The 23387-nt window shown below is 38.7% G+C and overlaps 1 protein-coding gene across 4 annotated transcripts in view; it reads left to right on the top strand.

Moving 5' to 3' along the window:
• Nucleotides 1-23387, top strand: part of vcla (vinculin a) — a 52791-nt gene that overhangs the window by 12796 nt on the left and 16608 nt on the right. For 2 of the 4 annotated variants that reach the window (XM_042336714.1, XM_007898681.2), the window contains exons 2-13: nt 4031-4101; nt 8023-8173; nt 8345-8453; nt 8957-9079; nt 9796-9956; nt 12371-12373; nt 17813-17903; nt 18213-18360; nt 18661-18814; nt 19314-19489; nt 20719-20909; nt 22199-22398. In XM_042336714.1, coding sequence (XP_042192648.1) covers nt 4031-4101; nt 8023-8173; nt 8345-8453; nt 8957-9079; nt 9796-9956; nt 12371-12373; nt 17813-17903; nt 18213-18360; nt 18661-18814; nt 19314-19489; nt 20719-20909; nt 22199-22398 — 1578 coding nt within the window. The remainder of the gene's footprint in view (nt 1-4030; nt 4102-8022; nt 8174-8344; nt 8454-8956; nt 9080-9795; nt 9957-12370; nt 12374-17812; nt 17904-18212; nt 18361-18660; nt 18815-19313; nt 19490-20718; nt 20910-22198; nt 22399-23387) is intronic. The other 2 variants (XM_042336715.1, XM_007898682.2) reach the window with 1 other exon arrangement.

Genomic DNA, 23387 nt, shown 5'->3' with positions numbered 1-23387 from the left:
TTCCCCCTCCCCCAATGCATCCCTTTTTGGTTCTGGGGTAGAAACCTGCACTTTCTTGTCCACATCTCGGATGCATGTCCCTTCCCAATGGGCAATGGTTCCACCAATTGGAGATACGGAGCTTAAGCAGCAGCTGCTTACCTCTCTGTAAACCAATCAAGGTGGATTCCAGGCGCTGGATGTATGAACGTGTGTTTATGAACTCAAACTCCAGATACCGCTTTCCAGCACCTATTGCCCCAGTCCTCATAGTTTCCTCATCAGCTATCTGACGACATCTGCCTTAAATGTGGCATAATCTAATGTTACATAATAATGAATTAAGTTCTCATACTGCTGTCTGTATAATAATAATAATAATAATCCTTGCATTTGATATAGCGCTTTTCACGTCGGGAGGACGTCCCAAAGCGCTTCACAGAACACACTGTAAAGTGAATTGACTGTATATTTGTGGGCGAACGCGGCAGCCAATTGCGCACAGCAATGTCCCACAAACGGTCGTAGATTGAAAATGACCAATTTAATTATTGTTTTTGTTTTTTTGGAGGGATTATTATTAGGCGTGTGGAGTAAGGAAACTTGCCCAAGGTTTCGCCCTGCCTGGAATTGAACTCAGGTCTCTCACTTGCAAAGCGAGTGCTCTAACTACTGAGCTACAGGACTCCATAGGAAACTATGTATGGATAGATTCATGGACAGTTCTCCTTTAGTGGCAGAAGTTATAGCAACAGTCCAATGTGGTTTCCGATCATTGTATGATTCAATTTAATTTGAGATCTGCAAATAGCCTGAGCATTCACCAGCAGTGTTGCAAGAAATTTGTGATACATTTTAAGTAAAAGTTGCTGAAGTCATGCAGTCTGAATTTTGATCTGTGTTCTATGGTAGTAGTTACTAATTAAATGCTGCATTTCAAAAGTGCCCAAATACTGTATGTAATTTTAGGTTAAGGATTTACTAAAATCGAGAATTCAGAGTGGTTGACTGGCGAAATGGGTGCAATAGAGCAGTATTATTGCTAAAACGTGTGATTGTTCGACTGTTGCATGGTTTTGTACAGCAGAGAGCACAACACATTCTGTTGGTAGTCTAAAGGTTTGTTTCACGGGATCACTTATCATCTCAAAGAGTGCAGATATGTAACAGTGATATAGATCACAAGGAATGAGAAAATCTGCATATTGGGTCAGCTGGGATATTGTTGGAAGAAAAGCAGTTCCAATAAAAATCTCCAGGAGTATTTGCTGGTAACATTTAACCTTTAGAAGGAGTTTGCATCACTTGTGCTGCCTTGGAGTCTCATGAGTTTAAAGTGATGGGGGAGGGTAATGCTAGAAAAGAGAATACAACAAAATGACATTTGTAAAGCGCTTTTCATGTCGGGAGGACGTGAAGTTCTTCACTATTGACCTAAGGGCATCCCAACAAATCCTCCAGGATATTAACTTAATCTTCAGATATACAGTCATTATTTGTGGCATTCCACATTTGCTTTGCAAAATGGAAAAAAAAATGCTGCTTAACCATATCTTCTCCACAGTACATTTTGACATTTGTAGCAGCTGTAAGTGTGGATCAAATATAAATGAAATTAAATTAGGATATTGCAATACTTAAGTGCAAACTTCATGTGAGCTAATGAATTACATTGCAGTCTTAAATTGACTTTCCCCCAATATTTTCAAATTTCAGATGTCAGTGTTTTTTTGATCATTCTTGGGATTATGGCTACTTTTGTGTTTTGTGGTGTAAAATAGAATTTAATGTTTTAATCCTGTTTCAGCAAGCTTGTGTCTATAATAAAACCTACAGCGGGTATAGAATTGCCTTATAAAAATCTAAATATATATAAAGCTTACAACTGGTCTATTGGAGCCTGGATTTGAAATGCAGCATTGCAATAGGCTGCTAACATTAAAAAAAACAGTGAGCACCGCAGGGGATTGTTTTCATCTCCTGTTATTCACATTTATTGCAAATGATGTGGAGGAAGCTAGTCATTTTAAATTAGAAACTTAGACTGCTTGGACTGAGCTCTGCAACCATGCAACTGGTATAAAGGAAATTGATAGCATACTGAAGCCTTTTAGCATGATTTAACCCATGGTCTAATGAATAGCAGATGGATTTGGGTTTCAATAAATGGAAGATTATGTCCATCACAACAGGAAATGAGAGTTGTGTACACAATGGGGAGCTTTGGTGAACAAAGGTGGAACAGGAAAAGGATTTGGGTGTGATTTGATGGCCATTCAGTTACGTTTCCAGTTCACAGTGTACCTGTTCTTAACTAATCTAACTGTTCCCTTGGATGTTTATTGAAGGCATTTGACCAAGTCAAAGAGTCACCAATTCTTGGTGTTCTTGTTAAACTAGACTACACAAATTGGAGAGGTTACAGAGCGTGGAAGTAAGAATGATTCTAGAAGTCATGAAGTAATTCAAAGAACTGAACAGTTTATAAAAGTAATTCCATTCATTCAATATGACCTTGTCAGAATTGCATATTTGAAAATTCTTAAATCCTAAGTAGCAGTGTTGCGTCTTAGTAACGTCTGTTCAGAATTCCCCATTGCACATGATCCCCCTCCTGTTTCTAATTAACTGGTTCTAAAAATAAGACCACTCCAAAACTGGAATGCTGTCATACACTTGAGAATGTGAATGGATTTTTTCTGTGCAGTTGTAGATGTTAAATAAGTTGAGCTGTCAAGGCATTTTAATAACAATGAAATGAGAGATCTGAGCCCGTAAGAAATAATGCCAGTTAAGCATGCCAGTCTTTATAAAGGGCTTTTAAAGCTTTTGGTTTAAAGCTGTCATTCTGTCTACATACAGTAATTTGTTTATAATAAAATAGATGGAACTGTCTGGATATGTCCTCTAACTTGTAATGGTAATTTGAGACTCCTGTAATATACCAATCATACAGAAATGCATGCATGTTTAGGGCAAATACCTCACTTACTAAGCACTCCCAACACATTGGGATGTTGCGTTAGTTTTAACTGCAATTTCTACTGGTGTTTATTCAACATATTGAATAGCAAAGGCAACTCTCAACTGCTCTTTTTAGCTTTCAAAGTACCTGTACTCTCACCCTACACTTCAACAAAAGAAACAAAACCAATTTGATTGTTTTAAGCCGTCAACAGCATCCATAGGGCTTCTGAACTTTTGGTTTTAACCAACCCCCCTGATAAAACATCCATGATACAAAAAAATGAAATCAGTTCTTAGCCCAAAAAACTCTGGAAATACCTGTTCTGATGCAGCTCCGAGGTGAGGTTTTCTCTCCCTGTTCTGTGCAGTGCCTGGTGTACTGACTGTGAATGCGCCGCTCTCTGCCTCTTTCTCTCTTCCGTGTCCATCTGGGAAGCACTACGGTGTATGAGGGCACCTCTCCCCCTCTGTGTTCGAAGGCGCATCTTCTTACTGCAATAACGACACTTGAAGCCCTCCTCCCCCCCACCCCGATTTATAAACGCTCTAAATTTGTTAAAGGAAAATTGCTTTTTAAAAAAAACCCTGCCCCACAATCAAATTAATAAACCCCAAAAATCAGAAACCCTAAACATAAGGTAAATGGAAAAATCCTTAAATGCTACTCTGCTTTTATCTCGAGTCCATGGTTATTCCTGCAATCCATAATGTTCTTTTGTTGATGGAGAGGATGTATTGTAGATGTAGAAGTGCCGATTATAGCATTTTAGGAGAAATACTAAGCTAAAATGATGCCTATAGCCCAATTGTACTGTAAATTTGTTTTAAATATTATGAGTAAAGTTTATGTAGAGCTTATTTTAAAAGAATTCAACCTGAGGAAATAGCTGATGAGCTAGTCCCCGTTTTATTCTGTGTAATTATTTATGTGCCGTAAGATCTTTCAGAAATGTATAATTTTTTGAAATATGAGATCTGTAACCTGTACAGTATAATTTCATTTGATCTGCTTTGTTCTTCAGATTGTCAATTAACATTGCACGGAATGAGTATCATTATTCTAATTATCATTTGTTACTGTCAGGTTGGAAAAGAAACTGTCCAGACGACTGAAGACCAGGTCATGAAAAGAGATATGCCACCAGCTTTCATCAAGTAAGTTGTGTTACTTTTACGCAAACTACTTGTACTAAGCAACCTCTGTTCTACAACTTGATTTATGCATCATCCTGCATTAAAGTGTAATCCATGTAATATTCTTTGATTAATAGATCCTGTTGGATTAGATTTTCAACATCGGGAAAGATGATAGGTATTGCAAGAGGTTGATATTGCAAATGGTTTTTGCATTCAGCTTAATTTATATTACATTTTTGAAAGTAATACTTGTCTCATTTTACTCCCCCCACCACCACCCAAATCACAATGCAAGGTGAGATGTGCCCAATACATAAAACTGGGTTGAACAAATTGGTACTTTTAGTTGAGATTGAGCCAGAAGGTTGAGTTGTCAAAATGGTCATACCACGTAATTCTTGTTACTCAGTGTGCCTGATATATCTTCAGTTTTGAAGCCTGATCATCAACACCTTTTTAAATATCAAAGCATTAAAAGTTGTGATTTAGATGTTTGTGTGTATGTTTTTTGTTGACTCTGTAAAATTTTGTTTAGTAGGTGTTGAGGATACTAGGATAAATGGAGTGGTGTGACAGAATTGGACCGTGAAAGGCTGAAGTTGATGTGCTGTATATAGCTGAAATGACAAATGTTTTTGAGTTAATCTGCGTGCTGATGACAGGACATGAATTCTGTTCCCTTATACCGAGGGTCTTATCTACCACTGAAAATGCCTCAAGAATTCAATCAGAATAAAGAATGTTTCTCTTGTATGTGTGCATAAGCCATGCAATTGAGTAGGTTCTTATGAATAAAGGTCATTTAAAATATTTTGCAAACACTATCATCAGGTTGAATTGTTTGACAGATCTTGTATTTGTTTGGCAAATGTTAAATGACTAACTTGTGACTGGTGATGGTTGGGGAAGGAGAGAGGTAAGCAGGGTCTTCTTGGAGCTGAGCTGGTTGTGAGGTGATGTGCTTGGCATCTGAATGTTGTAACTGAGTTCATCTTCTGTGGGGGTCTCTTTAGTTCAGTTCCTGAGCCCAGGGAATCTGCAGTACTCCAAGGTTAATGACAGTCCGGCTTGATTAGGTCATTGGCAGGATTTGGAAGAACAAAACAGTAACTGGAGGTCTAATGGATGGGTGGTCCTAGCTAGACAAGCAACGGGATGTTTAACTGACAGTGGCAAGCTGTGAAGTTTTAGTTGGTTAAACTAGAGCAGTGCTCCTGCCAACCTGCATCTAATACTTTAAACAGTTAGGTAAACAGAGTGCATCCTTCTGCAGAGGAAGTGGACACTCCATTCCAGATAAATGGTGTTTGACTACAAATACAGTGTAAAGTCACTACACTTCACACATTAAAATCCTGGATTTTATTATATCAAATGCAAGGATTATTCTTACTGTTAACAAAATGCAAAATACTGCAAATGCTGGAAATCTGAAGCAAAAACAGAAGTCGCTGGGAACACTCAGCAGCTCAGGCTGGAGAAAGGAAAGTGAGTGAACACTTCGGGTCCACGAACCTTTGTTAGAACTGGGGCATCTTGAGAGGAAGACGAAGAGGCTTTTAAAGGCTAACAGAGAGGCAGGGCAAAGGAGCAAATGGGGTAGAGGACAGGGGATGATGGGTTAAAGAGGTGTTAATGATGCAAAACAAGGGTGGGGGGGTTGCAACAAAACAGAGTAATAGAGGTGTTAATATTGTAAAACAAAGAGGTAGGGGTGGAGGGCGAAATTGCAGCAAAATAGGCAGACCAGAGAGCGAAAAGGTGTGTCTGGGACCCAGATGATGTGGTAATGGTCACAGGGGAGGGGGAAGGTGAGCTGTTATGCTCTGAAATTGTTGAAATCAACATTGAGGCGAGAGGGCTGTAAGATCCCTAGCAGATAAATGAGGTGCTGTCCACAGCATAAGCTCGAGGAACAGCTCGAGGACACTCAGCTGTCCCAAAAAAGATGTTGCTAAGTATCACAATACTTGTCCAGCTATCACTATCCTATCTGTTGGGGCTTGATTAACACAGTAAAGAACATATCTAGACTTCCAAGTATCACTGAAGAGCCAGACTGGCTGGTGAACCATCTTGGATTCCTGTGGACCTCCTTGGAGTCAGTCACACCCAAAGAAATACTTTTTTTTAAAACCTAATACATTTTTTGAGTGAAGAAGTAAACCCAGAACTTTCTAATCCTAGGTTCAGTGCTCAACTAAGCTGGGGTACCCTGAATGTTTGTAGTTTTTCAATCTATACAAAGCAATAAATTATATTTACTTGAAGCTTAAATGATAGATAACAGAATTCATATGTCACAGCCAAAGAGGCGCTAGTATAATGATGGATGTCAGTTTCATATTACTGTGCACCACTGAACAGAGAAAGATATCTGGAACTGTGCTAACTTCCTGGTATTGTGCCAGAAGTTCAAATAAAGTCTGATAAATGACACTGACCGGTATTTTAATATCACTGAAAGGAGTTTTCAGCTGTTGCACACATCTGATCTTAGCCTGATGGTGGTTTCTCCTAATGTTGTCTCCCTCTGCCATGCCAAATGCTGACACAGAATAACTAGCAGAAGAATTTTGTTTAAACTGTATGGGTGATAATTCCTTGATAAGCTAAAGTAACAGTTGGTATTCTGTACCAAAGTGATCAATGGTGCTATCCTCTACTTAGTCAATATTTTTATGTTAATTGCAATCTATGGTTTGTATACTGTGTGAAAAGGAAAGATGACATGACGTTAACCAAGGAAAGTCCCTTGAACTGCATCTGCTACCCAGTATTACTGTCACTTTGTTCAATCAGCTTTCAGACGTATTGTGTTTTTATTTCTAATTTGCTCTTCTTCCCTCCTAGTTTGAAGGAGTTTTAATTTTTTTTGTGCGACGTTTCTGTGGGTGTGTCCGTGGTTTACAACCACAACAACCACTTGCGCTTATATAGCGCCCTCCATGCAGGGTAACATCTCAGAGCGCTTAACAGTGGCGGAGCCTGACTTTGAGCTGGGGTGGTTGATGGCCGTAAGCGTGGTCGAAGAAGAAGGTCTTCAGGCGGGACTGAAAAAGGGGGAGACGGGCAAGGTGGGCGTATTGAGGGAGAGTGTTCCAAAGTTTTGGGGCCTAGTGGCTGAAAGCGTGACCTCCAATGATGGGGCGGAGGGTGCAAGGGACGAGCAGGAGGTTGTTGCCAGTTGAGTGGAGACATGGATAGTGGATTGGGGAGTGAGGAGTTAGGGAGGTGCCAGAGAGTGAAGGGATTTGAACACGAGAGTGAGGATCTTGAAGACGATCGCTTTGGTGATGTGGAGTCTGGCCAGAACTGGTGAGGTGTGGGTACAGAGTTTGGTCCCGGTCAGTATGTGGGCAGCAGAGTTCTGAATGAGCTGGATCTTTTGAATAGTGGAGCTGGGGAGACAGGTGAGGAGTGTGTTTGAGTAATCCAAGCGGAAGGTGACAAACGCATGCACAAGGGTTTCGGCTGCATTTGGGGTATGGTTGGAGGTGGGCAATGTGGTAGAGGTGGAAGAAGGCGGTCCTGGTCAGGGACTCGATGTGGGGTAGGAAGGAGAGCTGGGGGCAGAACCGGATGCCTAGAATGTGTACTGGTTTGGTGAGTCTGCGGGAGAGCTCAGGGAGGTTGAGGAGTTTAGATCCACAGGAGTGAAGACGTTGACGGGGGCCACGGAGTATGGCTTAGGACCTTGCACATTATTTGTAAGGCCAATTGCAAGTTAGCTTTACATGTTATTTATTTTATTTAACAGGGAACTGAGCAAATATGATTCATTTCAACTCTAAACTTTTGGTGCTTGTGAAATAGTCTGTTTAGTGTTTGATGAATAAGCTCATTATTATTACAGCAACTATTTTTCCTGAAAGCATTTCATCAGATGCATGTTTTTCTCTGAGTTTGCTAAATTTACCCACTATTTGGTATACACAGGGTTGAGAATGCTTGTGCAAAACTTATCCAAGCTGCACAGATGCTGAAAGATAATCCATATGCTGTACCTGCACGTGATTACCTCATTGATGGATCAAGAGGTATTCTCTCTGGAACTTCAGATTTGCTTTTGACATTTGATGAAGCAGAGGTAGGAATTTATTTTAATATTTATTCAGTCTTTTCAGTCTTCCTGAACAAAGGAATAACACATGCGTTTTGTTCAAATACAATACTTTTTGCCAAACCACCAATTCATATGTCCAGTTAATTGCCCTAAAGCTTGCTTTTAGAATGAGGAAATGTTTCTACACTTTACTAGGTACGCAAAATTATCCGTGTTTGCAAAGGGATCTTGGAGTATCTCACAGTCGCCGAGGTGGTAGAAACTATGGAAGATTTGGTGACTTACACCAAAAATCTGGGTCCAGGTTAGTAACTGCACTTTGTTGAAACCTGAAGTTCCCATAAAGTGACATATCATAAAGTATCCTAGTATTTAAGAGGTAAATCTTGGAGGAGAGGGTATGTGCCTTTTCGTATCTCCCAGTGAGCATCACTGTAAAAAGTGGGCAAAGGGATGGGGGGAAGGGAGGTTGGAATCCAGGAACGGAGTGGGAATCTTTTCAAGAATGTTTGGCAGCAAACCAAATAGGTTGCTATTTGTTGGCTAAAACTCCTCAAAATCAACATACAATAACTATTGAGAATAATAAAGGTGCATTTCAGTGTCATTGACAGAATCTAATTTGTATGGAATCTAATTGTATGGAATCTAATCTGTTGTAGATGTTTCTTTGTATTGTAATGAACGCTATATGGTAAACTTTACCTGATTTATAGTCTCCAGTTAAACAATTAAATCAATTCTGAACAAATTATACATCATTTACTTTGATAAATATTTTAAGTTTTTGCTTCCTCTCTCAATTAGGGATGACTAAAATGGCAAAGATGATTGATGAGAGACAGCAGGAACTGACTCACCAGGAGCACAGGGTTATGTTGGTAAACTCCATGAACACAGTTAAAGAGCTTCTTCCTGTGCTCATTTCAGGTAATGAAATTGAATTTTTCCATTTTGAAAATAGGCTGTGCTGTCTATGAATTAACCTTGCTGACTCATTAGGAGTAGTGGAAGAACACGCTTTCCCTGTCCTTTGTAACCCACACATTTTATCAGTCTGGATTAAATAAATCTTTTTCATCCATCGACTCTATTTAAAACAATGAGGACTATCTATACATTGCATTTCCTCATCATCAAATGCAAATTGATTATGTTATTTGGTTATTGTGAATTAAATTTTGTTTTTCAGGATTTTTCACCCCCAAACTTATCAAATTCAAAAATTAATTCAAGTAAATTTGCTTCTTTTGCTGAAAGTATAAGGTGGGACATTTGAATACGGAAATTGCATCTAGGATTCAGAGTTAAACGTGCTGTTTAATGCTTTTTATTTCCAGTTATCGATCCCATAAGGACAATAAAAACTGATGCATTCACAATTGGAAGCACAAAATGTATGCAGAGAATATTCTAACTGACTATCCCATTAACTTCAGGGTAGGATATAGTGCAGTGTTTTAGTTAAGGGTGTTCACATGAAACTTTAAATTAGTGCATTGTTTTGTGTCCTCTGTAACTGTTGCAGTTGTGAATTACATATAGGTATGCAGCATAATTGTAAAATAGATAGAACTTTATAGGTTCAGTATCCAGCATATCATACAATAGTTTAAAGATTCACTTTTGTATTCTATATTTTGCAGCTATTAAAATTTTTGTGACCACAAAACAATTCAAAGGTAAAGGAGTGGAAGAAGCTCTAAAAAACCGCAACTTCACCGTGGAAAAGATGAGTACTGAGATCAATGAGATTATTCGTGTGTTGCAGCTCACATCCTGGGATGAAGATGCATGGGCCAGTAAGGTATGTCTTGAGACTGGGACAGGTAAAGTTCCCAGCACGATGGAAGAGTTTTAATGCTGAATTGCTCATTTACTTATTATGATGATGAAGTAAGCTGCTATTATATTCATTTCTGCATTGGAAAAAAATTAATGGAGAAAAAAGCTTTGAAAGAGTACCAATTATTCTTACCTCTAGAAAGATTGTATAATTGGGATTGTTCTCCTGAGAGCAGGGAAGGTTAAGAGGAGATTGAGGTGATCAAAATTATGAGGGGTTTTGAAAGAGTAGATAGGGAGAAATTGTTTCCTCTGGAGGGTGGGTCGGTACCCAGGGGATATAGATTAAAGATAATTAGCAAAAGAACCAGAGGGGTGATGAGGAGATTTTTTTTTACAGAGTTGTTACAGGCTGGAATGCGCTGCCTGAAAGGGTGGTGGAAACAGATTCAATAATACCTTTCAATAGGAAATTGGATAGGTACTTGGATAGGAAAAATTTGCAAGGTTACAGGGAAAGAGCAGGGGAGTGGGACTGATTGGGTAGCTCTTCCAAAAAGCCAGCACAGGCACGATGGGCTGAATGTCCTCCTTGTGTGCTGTAATATTCTATGATTCTATAAGGAGACATCAACAATAATTATTTTAGCAAACGCAAAGAATCCTCTCGCTTGGCTTGTTACCTGAATGCCTCTATAAGTTATGGGGCGAAGCTGCGTGCAGTTTGGTGTAGCATTATTTAGTTTTTTTTCTCACTGACAATTTTTCTTGTCCAATTTTTCTTTTCTCTCCTGACAGATAGCTTTGGCCATTTTCCTTCTACTGGGATATGGTTCCATGGTACCTCATCAAAGGAACCATTATTTATATATAATTCTTGACCATGAGCATTGACAGACAATTCAACCACAAGGGGGGAGGGGCTTACATGAAGCCCAATCTTAATTCTGCTTTCACCATCCACCTCATACACTTTCCAGAGGAATCTCGGCTTTATCTAGCTTAATGGGAGATGCTTAAGATTTGTCTGGCATTGTTTGACTCCACTAAAGCACAGTACAAGCGAATGCTGCAGCAATATTATGCTTATACTAGGTTTTGGTAGCTTGGCCACTTGGCTAACTCGGACGTTCAGTCTTTCTTTACCCCTTCTGTCCCACCATCAGTAGCTTAGCCTTCGCATTACCCTACCTCCCTCCCTCAGGAGCTTGGGTGACACCATTTGTATGAAGAGCTTCAGGCAACCATCCTATTCTAAATGCACGCTATATAATAATAATAATCCTTGCATTTGATATAGTGCTTTTCACGTCTTCTAGACGTCCCAAAGGGCTTCACAGAATATACTGTAAAGTGAATTGACTCTATATTTGTGGGCAAACGCGGCAGCCAATTGCGCACAGCAATGTCCCACAAACAGTCATGGATTGAAAATGACCAATTTATTATTGTTTTGTTTTTGGAGGGATTATTATTATATAAATGTAAGTTGATATTGTCAACTCACAGGATTAGTTCCTAAGGTTTTTGAAGTATGCAGCCCCATTAAACTAAAGGTAGGTGATCCAAGAGGTTCCTTGCTCCATCCTGTGACATGTCACTTGAAGCTGCCTTGAGATTGAGGGGGTGGATAATGTAAATACACTAACTGCAAGAATTTCACACTGCAAGTTGAATATAAGTAAATGATTATTTGTGTATCTCCTGTAGGTGGAGTTAATTCAGAAAAAAAGAGTTAATGGAGAAATACAATACTTTAAGAAATTGCTTATGTATACAGAATGATACTGCCTACTATCTTTCTGCAAGTTAAGGTTTTCACTTTCCCTTTCTTCTGATCACTTGAATTTTTTTTCATTCCATTTAGTTTTATTCCTTCTCTTGTCAGACTACGGGCAATAGCTAGTTTCTGAATCTTGGATCAATCATTTATAAAGGAAGCATATCACAATAAATAATAAATAATAAAAAAAACGTAGGAATAAATTACACCATCTCAACTTCAAAATACAGTGTAGATAACAAACCTATAAACTACAATATTAATGTTAGGATTTGTTTTAAATTTATGGTGTTGAAAAGTACATTTATTTCACTCAACTTGGAATCAATGCCACTTATCAAGTGAAAAATTAATTTAACTCAAACTCAAAATGGCTGGTATCTGATTCTTCTTTGTCATACATCACTCAATTGCTCCAATTAAAATTACCCAAAAGCCAGATGCACGATAGTTTATTGTGATCCCTTCTGTGTCAATGTTTGTTGGAGCAAAACCACTTCTCTCTGAAACGTATTTTCTAAACTACTTAATGTATTATTATAGTTCAAAATGTTACATATTTCTAGATTTTCTTTGTACTTTTTCTTCTTTGGGATCATTATATACATCTTATTTTTTTACTTTCTTGTTTCTTCATTCATTCTTCCTTATAGAAGGTAAGCTCACTTTTGTTTCTCTCTGCTTTTCTCCTGAAGCATGTTCTGAATGAGTGCTGTGTACAGCCTTGGTTATTTGTGTGTGTGTGTGTGTGTGGTGCAGTTTGCTTCAAATAACATTGTGGCTATCATCTGCTGAATACTGTTCTTAAATAAAATTTTGCCTTGGGTCATGTGTGTTTAGTGTTTTAAACGTGCACATGCCTTTTAATGCTTTGCAGACATTGTCAAGTGTTTGACAACCGAGCAGGTTATAATGTAAATTCGAAAAGTTTCTTCCACTGCCGTAGGCTTATACAAATATTCATGATCTATATCTTCCTCGATGTCAATTGTCAAGAATTCTAAGTAGCAAACTTCTGGTAAACAAACTTTGAAAGAGTTGATGGCAATTAACAAATTTGTTTATGTTTAGATTACTGGACAATACTACAGCAGTAGTTGAGGGGACGTAAACTGTTCTGAGCACCATGGACAATGTGGATGAGTTGGGGGTTATAGAATCAACAAAGTTAAATAGCTGAAAAGAAAGCATGTTTCAGTTACAAAAGTAAAATCCACATTGTACCAACTTTCCATGTTAGGCCCTTCCACAGCAGCCTGTAGCCTGCTTACATCAACACTTGCCTGTAAAACAACAGTGGTCTCAAACCACCGTTTTGAATCAGAATTCACAAATTAAAGTAATGCTCATGTATCAATTAAGAATCTTATTGTGAAAACGTAACATTTTTAGCATTGGAAAACTCGGATCTCTATAAAAGTGCATCCACTTGTTTAGCAAAGGAATGAACGGTATGTCTACAGCAGCCTACCTTGACTGAAATGACAAGACTTTAGTTGTACTTCATAACTCTCCTTCCAAAATGGGGGTACATGTGAGAAGTTTGATTCAGCATCTTGTTTTGAGAGTCCACTGCTTTCCTTTAGTGTCCACTACTAAAGGGAACACATTTAATCAATAAACCAATCCATCTAAACTTTCTAGAAGTATTTTTCTGTCATCTGCAACCAAAACAATGTTCTGGTAGTGGTGATCAGGGAAAATAAACCTCCAAAGGGTTGGCAAGTGCATCTGACATCATCATACCATTTGTGTGATGACATTGTATTTTGTGCACATTATTGTATCCTGCTGTTTCGGTGCTGCCTTTTTTTTCTGGAGACAGGCAGTAGCAGATCCAACTGCAAAAAGGGTTCAGGTAAGTGGAGTGCAGGGAAACCTGGATGCTTTCAATTTGGGTTACCTGCAGCAGGAGATGTGACTCTGCAGACAAACCTGTGAAAGCAATATTAAAGACGGTGACTGATGCAATTGTTTTACTATTAAGTCATCACTGTCTCATGTACTCTCCGGGAAACAGAAATCATTAAGAATGTAATCCCTCAGGTGAGTGGAGGGGAATAGTTTAGCACTAAACATATCTTTAAGCAACTGACAGATTGTTTCATGAATGTTATGTTCATAATATTTATACTCTCATTGCCAAAAGTGCCAAGTGAAGGTTTAAGGCCTCTTTAAACTGCTGTCACACCAACCCAATGGGATTTCTTTTTTCCTTAAACCTACTTTTTAAAATTGTTTTGGAAACTTGTGCAAAAAATTAGTAAACCGATAATAATCTATATACCCAGTGCCAACATTAACAATGTTACCCAATATTTGGAAAAGATGCCGATTTCATTGATTTAACGCATGGAATGTTTTGGTTAGAAAGATGCTTTTCCGATGAGCATTACTGATATATCAAAGCACAAGTTTGGTTGTGATGAACGGGCCAGCATTCATCAGAATATTTTGCATGCTTGACCAAAGAAGGTCATGTTTGAAAAAAGGAAATACTACAGGCTGGAATGCTTAATCATTGGGATAGGATTCTGCTGAAATGTGCTTGGCCCGTAAGAGTGAGCAACATTTCCTTTTGTGGCAAATGACATAAGCAAATATCCAGACCTAACTGCCAAGAGGACTGCTTTGGGTTATGTATTGCATTGATGTGGGTGACCAGTTTGGCAAATTCGAAACATTTGTTGGAAGATCTGATTTTTTTTAACATGCTTACTGTTGTAACATGAACTGATTTCTGGAATTGAAATCCTTTAATTAATTAAATTGGAGAATATTAGCAAGGAGTTATCAGTAGTAATTTGTGTGTGTGTGTGTGTATGATATGCACAAGTCAAAATACTGACAATAGGAGTTCAGTTTGTACCATGTATACCATTCACTCCCAATTCTGCTGGTGGCCCTTCCAGCTCAATGGGAACTGATAATATTTGGTTGCTTACATGTTATGTACATACAGACACTTAAGAACACAATGTTACCCATCCTGGTGAAGCCCATATCAAGTAGGGCAGGAAATTAACTTGAAGAAGTTTGGCAGAATGTCTACCTACTTTCATCCATTCATGACATATGTTTTAGCTGCAGGCTGGATTGAATACAACCGTTGAGCTGCAGGCTATATTGTTTACAATTTTTTTTTGGTCAAATATCCAATAGGGTTTTGTACATTCAAGGGATTTGCATAAATGTCCCATTTTGCCATTCCCCTAACACATCGCTTGCCAGCCCTCAGTGATGGCACATGTGGCAAATCCAGAGGAGGAAAATATAGACTTTTGCAATCTTTTGTTGCACACCATCAGTTGGATTACCATCACTATCCAAACTGCAGTCTTCAAAATGGTTTCTGACACGAGAGGGAAACATTCATTGTGGGAAAGAGGTCTATGTACAGTCATTAATTGAAAGGTAATTGCTCTTATAGGTGTCGAATTGCTTATTTAACAGAGTGAAACATCATATTAAAAATCTATTCCAAACTCACATATGCTCTGTTCAAAACTCCTGGGGGGAAGCTGACTGACCCTGGTATGTGGAACATTTCCTTTGCCAATGTGCCATTTAGTATGTTCTGTCTTGGGTATGTGAAGCAGCATTCCCTCTACTTTCAGATTTAGCTGTAGACCTGGCACAACTAAATTCACAGCCTTGTGCTGCATACTGATTCACTGGGGGTTAGAGTTTGCCAAATTTAATTATGCTGCTGGAGATTCTTTAACTCTGAAGCCTTCTGTACTTTACATCCCCAACCCTTCAAATCCAACAATTGAGATTTCATAACTTGCAGATTCATTCTTTTGTCAAATGTAATTATGCATATCAGAGATGCAGACGTAACATGTATTATTTGGAAATAGAAAGGCAATGTGTTTATTATGATTTTTCTGTCTGAACATAAATTGGATTCAGAGCCTTGGCACATTTGAAATACTTAGTCTGCATTCCTTCAAACTCTCTAAAACATGACATGGAGAAACCTGAATATTTTTACAATTTGATGCAGTGAATGAAATGTTTGCAGTTGTAATTTGTAGAAGTAGAAAGCATCATACAGAATGAGCAGGTTAGAATTATGCTCGCTTTGCACAATTTTTGTGCTACTTCTTTGAAGATAATGTGGTAGTGGGATTCTTTGCTCTTCAAGACATAATACCAATGAGATGTTTTCTGTACTATGTTTTAATGTTGCCTTTAGTTCACGCACAATGCTAACTAAATCTGTTTTATACTTATATGGCTTTAGGTCATAGTTACCAATGATATAATTAACTCTTGATACAGTATATCTACACCAAAGGCAGTGGAAATATTTGTTCCTGTGTTTGCCAAGATAGTTTTATAACTATCTTGTTAGTAAGCTGTTACATGTGACAGAAATCTGTCAGTTCTCAGAATCTGTAAACTGAAAATGTAATCTTCATAATTGAAGTTGACCATCTCCTGGCAGTAAAAGATTGTCCCCTTATGTGAAAAGTTATTGCAAATAAGTGGGTTCATCCTGTTCCTATAGCTCATTTTGGCCCATTTTCATTTCAGTTTCATTTTGGAATGGTTTCAGAGAAGAGACCCCAAATGATCTGGAATATTGTTTTTTTTTTTGCATTTGTGTAGCGCCTTTCAATATTTGTTTTGTGTGATCATTGCCAATCATTTTTGCACAGGGAAGGCAATTGTGGTGGCACGTTTGCACTTGCAGTGAATGTTCAGTGTATGGCGACAGTTTATTGAACTGGTATATTTTTTAATGTAAACTCAGTTATCTGGAAATTAATTTTTAAAAACATTTTGTATTGGAATTCTCAGAGCATGTTCTCAAACATTCATGCAATGTTCTCACGTTATCCAGGATACATGATACAATGTGCGTGTTAGTTTGTGGCAGTGTGTGCCTTGTAGACAGGCTTAGTGACCATTTGTAGTGTTGGGATATGCGGCTGCCTGTTGTAACAGTGTTTGGTGAGTTGTTGGCTGTGCTGCATGGCTTTGCGTCTGCTATATTAGTGAGAGTGTGTTCAGTTGTCAGGAGATAACCAAGTTTCTTAGGGATTGTTGCTGGACAACCAACAAGCCATTGGCATATGCCAGAAACTGGAGAATTTCTCCTGATACGGCTTTAGTGAATACTTAAAGCTCTTAAATGGACCGTTTTCAAAAGCTTGTTGACTAGCATCGAAAGGGTGGAGGGGGTAGGAGATAGGAGGGTCTCCCTGCCACCACCACAGTGGGAATGCACCATCAGTCTGCAGGTAAGAGGAAATCCAGGAGTTTTCTCACATTCAGATGTGCTTGATAATGTTTTTAATTTTACAGAATACCATTTTACTAATGAGATTGGCTCTCTGGGTTTGTTTGAGAGAGGTGGAAGATGGTCCCTCCACTCCTCAACTGAGGCATAGAGTTCCATTTGTACAGGTGCAAGGGGTTGAGGCATTGTGGAGATGAATTTTAAAGTAGATCTTCATGCTGAAGACAAGTCTTTCTTTCAGAGACTTTCTTCGCACTGCTGTTTAGAAGATCCTGAATCATGGCTGTGTTTTCGAAAATGATCACGGAAAAGTAGTTTTTCATAAAAGTTTGAGAACAATTCAGGCTGTTGTCTTGTGGATGTTCAAATAAGAGAATTACGGTATGGTGTAATGTGTTGAACATTATGGCTGAAGTGGAATTACAGAAACGTATCAAGTTGTGATAAATGTTGGTCAATATTGCCTTTTCTGTTAGCAAAGCATGATTTTGAGCTAACCGGGAACCTTCACAGAATCTTGTGACGTAAGTATAGTGTGTATACCTCTATAATAAACCAGAATCTTTGAACTGACTATGGTTAGTAACTGCTATGGCTTTGCAAGGCTTAGTTTACCAGCAGTTGATGTTTTTCACAACATTAGACATAGTTTCCATAACAAGAAGCTCTATTTTCTGCATGATTCTGCCTTTTTTTTAAAAAATAGTTTGTAATTTTGAATTGTAGTGACTGATGCAAGTTGTTTAGAAACATTTAATATTGATGACAGTAGTAAAGACAAGTGGACTGGAGTGTTTTTTTGTTCTGCCTAATACATCAGTCAAATCTTGTGTCCACTCTACAGGATACAGAAACAATGAGAAGAGCCCTAGCTATGATTGACTCCAAGATAAACCAGGCCAAGAACTGGTTGAGGGATCCGAATGCCCTTCCTGGTAATGAATATCTGAATTATTAATTACATTACCATAACTGTGGGAAACAAATGTTAATTTTTTTGTGTATTGGGATTTGAACTACGATACTGCTTCATAAGTGGAGTGAACTGGAAGGCACCTATTTGTTTATGATAAAATATAGTGACCCAGTTTCAGGCCCATAAAACTGCAAAATCAAAAGATCACAAGTTCCACAGGAGACCTGCATTCTAAGTGAAATTGGCACTCTAAGGTGCTTTTAGAACAATAGGGTTGTCCTGTGGTATACATTGATGCCAGATATATACCTTGTCTAATGTGTTTCAGGTGATGCTGGGGAGCAAGCCATCAAACAGATACTGGATGAAGCTGGCAAAGTTGGAGAGCTTTGTGCAGGCAAAGAACGTAGGGAAATACTTGGAACTGCTAAAACTTTGGGCCAAATGACTGATCAAGTGTCTGACCTCCGAGCCAGGTAATACTGACCTATTGTTGGTGTGGGGCCAGGGGGAAAGGAACTAAACATTGTGTACTTGAAATATGCATGCACCGTAAAGTGGTGCAGTGATCAGGAAGCATCAAGATATAATTAATCATAAACTGTGACTTGATAGTTTTATGTAATGACTTAAAGCAGGAGTTCTAACAGATCATGATTGAAAGCAATAATACAATGATCAATTAGTAACATTGATTTTGGCTGCAAATGAGGTTTGTTGTATATATTTGTGCGAGATAATGCTTGTGACATCGTCTTTTATTTTGGAATGAACAGAGGTCAAGGTGCAACACCTGTTGCCATGCAGAAAGCACAGCAAGTCTCCCATGGTCTGGACATGTTGACAGCAAAGGTGGAAAAGGCAGCTCGAAAGCTGGAAGCTATGACCAATTCAAAGCAAGCCATTGCTAAGAAAATTGATGCTGCTCAGGTATCTTGCTGATTTTCAGAGATGGTCTAGTTTAAAAAGATGGGGATTCTTAGAGCTATAAGTGGTCTCACCTTTTGTGTTATCAATTATTGTTACATGGACCTAGCTGTCAACTTGGTCTCTCAGATCCATAAGTGTATGACCTAATGGAGAATAATGAAAGCGTAAGTAGAAGAGAGTGGATGGTTTTATAGGATGATTTCTAGCATGCAACCTTTTAATTCATTTTGTATTGATCAGATTGGAAATAGGGCTATTTGTAATTTTGATGTGTACAAAGTGTTAATCATTGATGTTTTGCAAAATCCTTGATACAAAAATTGCACTACCTGAGGTATTGTACAATGCTGAGAATAGAGGTCATTATGTGAATGGAAAGTTGAAGTCGAGTGCCACAGCAAGGTTGGGACCACGTAAACAGAGCTGAGAAAACAAATGCAATTTTTGATTCACTTTTATTGTACTGTTTGGTTTGACAAACTGTCTTATTTCTGTTCAGAGCTGGTTGGCAGACCCTCATTCAGGCCCTGAGGGAGAAGAACAGATTCGTGGCATTTTAACTGAAGCTAGGAAAATTGCAGATCTCTGTGAGGACCCCAAAGAACGGGATGACATTCTACGCTCTATTAATGAAATAGGAGCTCTCACAGCCAAGCTGTCTGATTTGAGAAGACAGTATGTATCTATAAAATGAAAGGACAAACTCATTCTGATAATTGTGGATATGATAAAAAAAAGTTACTCTTACCTCTGGCAGATTTTTGTTTGTCACAAACCTAAAGTAAGCAACATGGAACTTTGAATAGAAATCTTTTAAATAGAGCCAGTATTAATTTCGCCCACAAAATAAGTCAATCCACTTTACAGTATATCCGATGAAGCTCTTTGAGACTTCACGACGATGTGATAAGGCTCTATATCAAATGCAAGGATTATTATTAGATAAATAATAGCTAAGGCAAAAAAACGTTTTTTTTAGGAGATTGAGGAAAAGGTTGTAAATGCCACTTATAATTTTAAAGAGAACTATTGATTTGAAATGCTATAATAGTGTTAATATGAGAAAGTGGGCTTTATTGGTCTTATTGTTGGATTCGTCTGTTTTTATTTCTTTGCTTAAAGCGGCTGGTCAAAGTAACTTGGGTACATAGAGTGGGATTTTTCTTCCAATTCACTGTTAAAGGGAAAAAGACATAGGAACAGGAGGAGACCATTCAGCCCTTCTAGCCTGTTCTGCCATTTAATTAGATCATAGCTTATCTGTACCTCAACTGATCCTTTCAATCCCAATGTTCCGCTTTCTCCCCATATCCCTTAATACCCAGACCTGCCAAAAATTTATCAACCTCGCTCTTTGAGGTGTGGATGGATCCAGCATCCACGGCCTTTTTGTGGGAGAGAATTCCAGATTTCTACCATCCTTTTGAGTGAAGAAATGCTTCCGATTTCACTCTTAAATGGCCTGGTTCTAATTTTAAGACTATTGCCCCCTTGTTTTGGATTCCCCACCAGAAGAAATAGCTTCTGTATCTACCCTATCAAATCCCTTATCATCTTAAATACCTAAGATGTGTATTTGTGTAGAATTCCTTTCCAATGACATGGTAACTTGTATAAATGCAGTTTTCCTTCAGATATGCATTCCACATGAGAAGTCAGTTCCATTTGGTCCACGTTAGTTTATACTTTTATGTTCTAAAATAGAAATAACTGATTCTTAAAGACATTAATTTAATTTCCATCAATTCTTGTTTTATACACTCCTGTTTAATACTTACAGAAACAATTGTTCACAAAACCATCTATTTCATAGCAAGTGGTTTTTTTAGTCATGAAGTTGCGTTAACTTTGTTAAAATCCGTGTTTTAACATTCAGTGAAAACTTTGACTAATGTGCTTTATAGGGGTAAAGGTGATACTCCAGAAGCCCGTGCTTTGGCGAAGCAAATTGCTACCACATTGCAGAATTTACAGTTCAAGACAAATCGAGGCGTGGCAAATAGTAGACCAGTAAAGGCAGCAGTAAATCTTGAGGGCAAAATTGAGCAAGCACATCGCTGGATTGATAATCCTACTGTAGATGACCGTGGTGTGGGTAAGTACAGAGGAATTGGTTGAAAAGGAAGGGCCTCTTAACCTAGGAGAATTGACATGCAGAAGTACTTGCCAAAATTGGTTTATACTGTACAACAGAAAGCATACCAATACCTGGAATACTTTTCACTGATTGGAAAGGCTTTTGGTATAAAAATCAAGTATTCAGCATATTGGCTTTTGGTATTTTAAAAAAAAGTTTGGATGTTTAACAATAAATAGGTAAGATGAAGACTAAAAGTGATCTTAATAAATGTAATCCATGCTTTGATCAGCGTTTATACTATTTTTGATTGATGAAATGCTCAGTGCATTTTGTTTAATGGGGTTTGGATGGCAATTAAAACATTGTGGATGAAACAACTCTAATGACATGAGAATTAACTGCAAAAGTTACATATGTTACAATTCTAAATTTGTTGTGAAAGCAGTGAAAATAATGCAAATAATATCCCACTTGTGTTAAAGGAGAACAAAAGTGTTGAGAATACTTTCAGTATAACTCAGTTTTGTATAGCTCAGGATAATAGTATATTTCAGTTTTGTTTTCTTCCAATCTGGAGGGACCTGTTCCTTTAAGTGTTCCCTCTCATCAATTATTATTGTGGATTGCCTTGTACTCCCCCCCCCCCCCCCCCACCCACCCTCCCCATAGGCTTCAGATCATCCAGAACTCAGCAGTCTGTGTCCTCTCCCACACTAGGCTCTGCGACCCTATCACCCCCATCCTTGTCCAACTCCACTGGCTTCCCATCACACAGAGGATATAGTTCAAAATCCTGGTCCTCACTTTCAAAGCCCTCCACGGTCTTGCTCTACCCTACCTCTGTGACCTCCTAACCCCCTACCATCCTGCTCGCTCCCTCCACTCGGGGGCTCCGGCCTGCTTCACATCCCCCACTTCGCTCGCCCCATTATTGGCGGATGGGCCTTTCGCCACTCTGCCCCTACCCTCTGGAACCCCATCCTGCAGTCCCTCCGCCTCACCCCCTCCCTTGCCACCTTCAAGACCCATGTCAAAATCCTCCTCTTCGACCGTGCTTTCAATCTCCCTGCTCCACCCACCCCGACCCTCAGCTCGAGTCCGAAACTCTGTCTGTCCAGCACCTTGGGACATCCTCCCGAAGTAAAAGACGCTTTACAAATGTAATTTTGTTGTTGTTATGTTTTGCTAGATAGTTGGGCACTGCAGATATTGGAACTCTTTACTCATTCCTATTTTGCCCATTTCAATCTGGCTGTATGCCCTGCTTCATTCAGAAATGTTGAATATTTGTATCTTAATTTTAGGTCAAGCAGCCATCCGAGGGCTTGTGGCAGAAGGTCGTCGGCTGGCGAATGCTATGATGGGACCTTACCGCCAGGAATTGAGTGGAAAGTGTGACCGAGTGGAACAGCTCGCTGGACAACTTGCAGAGCTGGCGGTTCGGGGTGAAGGAGACGGCCCTCAGGCCAGAGCAGTTGCTGCACAACTACAGGATGCATTGAAGGTGGGAGAGCTAGGAATGTGACTTGGCCATTCGGATTTACTAACCTCTATTTGTGGGTGTCGTTGAAGCAGTTCAGCTCATTGACAACTGCTCCATAATTCTCATGATTTCTTCTGAAATAATCTAAGTAGCATTTATCTTTGTGACCTGTGACATTTTTAATGCTGTGGATCGCAACAATGCCCAACTATGATGTTTTTATTAAGGTTTGTGTGGAAACATTTTGATTTGTTTCATTGATAAGTAAATGTTTCATGTGGATACATTTTTCAATTTACATACATTCTTCATCCCCACTCCCTTGAAATATATATTGTGCACTTAGGTGAAGTAATATCTTAGTTGTAACTAATATTACTAATTTTTCCCTCAATTAACATTGCCAGTTTAATTGAGAATTCTGTTGCATCTGAAGAGTAAATCATATATTTTATTTGTAGCTGAACCAATTGTCCTTGGCCTTTACAGCCAATTCGGTTTAATAAAGTAAATAGGGAAACTTATTTGAGAGAGGATTATAAATGGTTTTGTTTCCACAAAAAGTATTTGGCTGAATGGGAAGAAAGTTTTGAAATTGCTTTCACAATTTCCAAAGATTTTTCTGCCTCTTTTATTCAGAGCAATACCTGGCTTTCTCTTGACAGCTTGCAATAACAACACTAGCACAAAGGGAAACTCACCTTGAGAGGAATTTCAGAGATGAACAGTGCAAGGGCTTAAGTATTACACCAATGTATCCCTTTTATATACTCCTATAATGTTTCAACAAGTGGTTATTTGAGAAAGTTTGAATTTTTCAGCTGATAAAATGCATAGGTAACCCAATTCTCAACTGTGTCAATCCTGGTCTGTATCTGGCTTCTTGGAAGCACACTGCAGTTTTGATTTTCCCCCTCTGTTCTGCGTGGGTCAGCCTTGCATCTGTTAGCTATCTTCCAGGTTAACAATTCACTGAGGTGAACAATTATGGTGTGAGGAATTGCACAATA

Source organism: Callorhinchus milii, unplaced genomic scaffold (assembly GCF_018977255.1).
Source record: "Callorhinchus milii isolate IMCB2004 unplaced genomic scaffold, IMCB_Cmil_1.0 Scaffold7, whole genome shotgun sequence".
NCBI classification, from domain to species: Eukaryota; Metazoa; Chordata; class Chondrichthyes; order Chimaeriformes; family Callorhinchidae; genus Callorhinchus; species Callorhinchus milii.
Note: the sequence above shows the minus strand (reverse complement) of the source record. Positions and strands in the feature narration are given on the sequence as shown.